At 26.2% G+C, this 558-nt stretch overlaps 1 protein-coding gene across 1 annotated transcript; it reads left to right on the top strand.

The window, feature by feature from the left end:
• Window positions 1-4: 4 nt before the first annotated feature.
• Window positions 5-552, top strand: LOC108554748 (sister chromatid cohesion protein DCC1-like; the record flags this gene model as incomplete). Its single annotated transcript, XM_017910119.1, has 3 exons — window positions 5-153; window positions 218-413; window positions 484-552. Coding segments are annotated over 3 exons (414 nt in total), but the record flags the coding sequence as incomplete, so codon positions are not given.
• Window positions 553-558: the final 6 nt, after the last annotated feature.

Here is a 558-nt window from a genome sequence, read left to right as displayed (position 1 = left end):
GCGTGAAAGTTTAGAATTAGCTGGTGTTAAAGAATCTGATTTACGAAATGTAACGCAAATTTTATATTCTGTACCAGAACAGTGTACCGAAAAGCAAATAAAGCTATTAGAACTTGATGAAAATTTAATAGAAACAGTAAACAAAGGAGATAGGTATATATTTAGTTGGATTTAATAATATTTTGCTAATAACTTATAATTATTTTCAACATTTCAGTTTAACATTTCAGGGTAATAAGCAAGATTATGCAGTATTATGTACAAAAAATCGAACATATGATATTAAGGAGGCAGAAATATCTAATTCCTGTATGTTAGTGCCAAAATTAAATTTATTTGACCAAACAAATGTAGATACAAATCGAATAATGAAAGTGTGTAATATTTCTGGAATTTTTCATACATACTATGAGGTATGGCAACTATACAGTAAGAAAATATTTATAAATTTTTATCTACAAATAAATGTTTAAAATATTTAAGGTTAGAGAGTGTAAACCTAAGTTGGAAAAATTACTTACATTACTTGAGGCTACATCTTTTAAAGGAACAGAATAT

This window comes from Eufriesea mexicana, unplaced genomic scaffold, assembly GCF_001483705.2.
Source record: "Eufriesea mexicana isolate 0111107269 unplaced genomic scaffold, ASM148370v2 C37601450, whole genome shotgun sequence".
NCBI classification, from domain to species: Eukaryota; Metazoa; Arthropoda; class Insecta; order Hymenoptera; family Apidae; genus Eufriesea; species Eufriesea mexicana.
The sequence above is the reverse complement of the archived record's forward strand: the minus strand, read 5'-3'. Positions and strand labels throughout refer to the sequence as shown.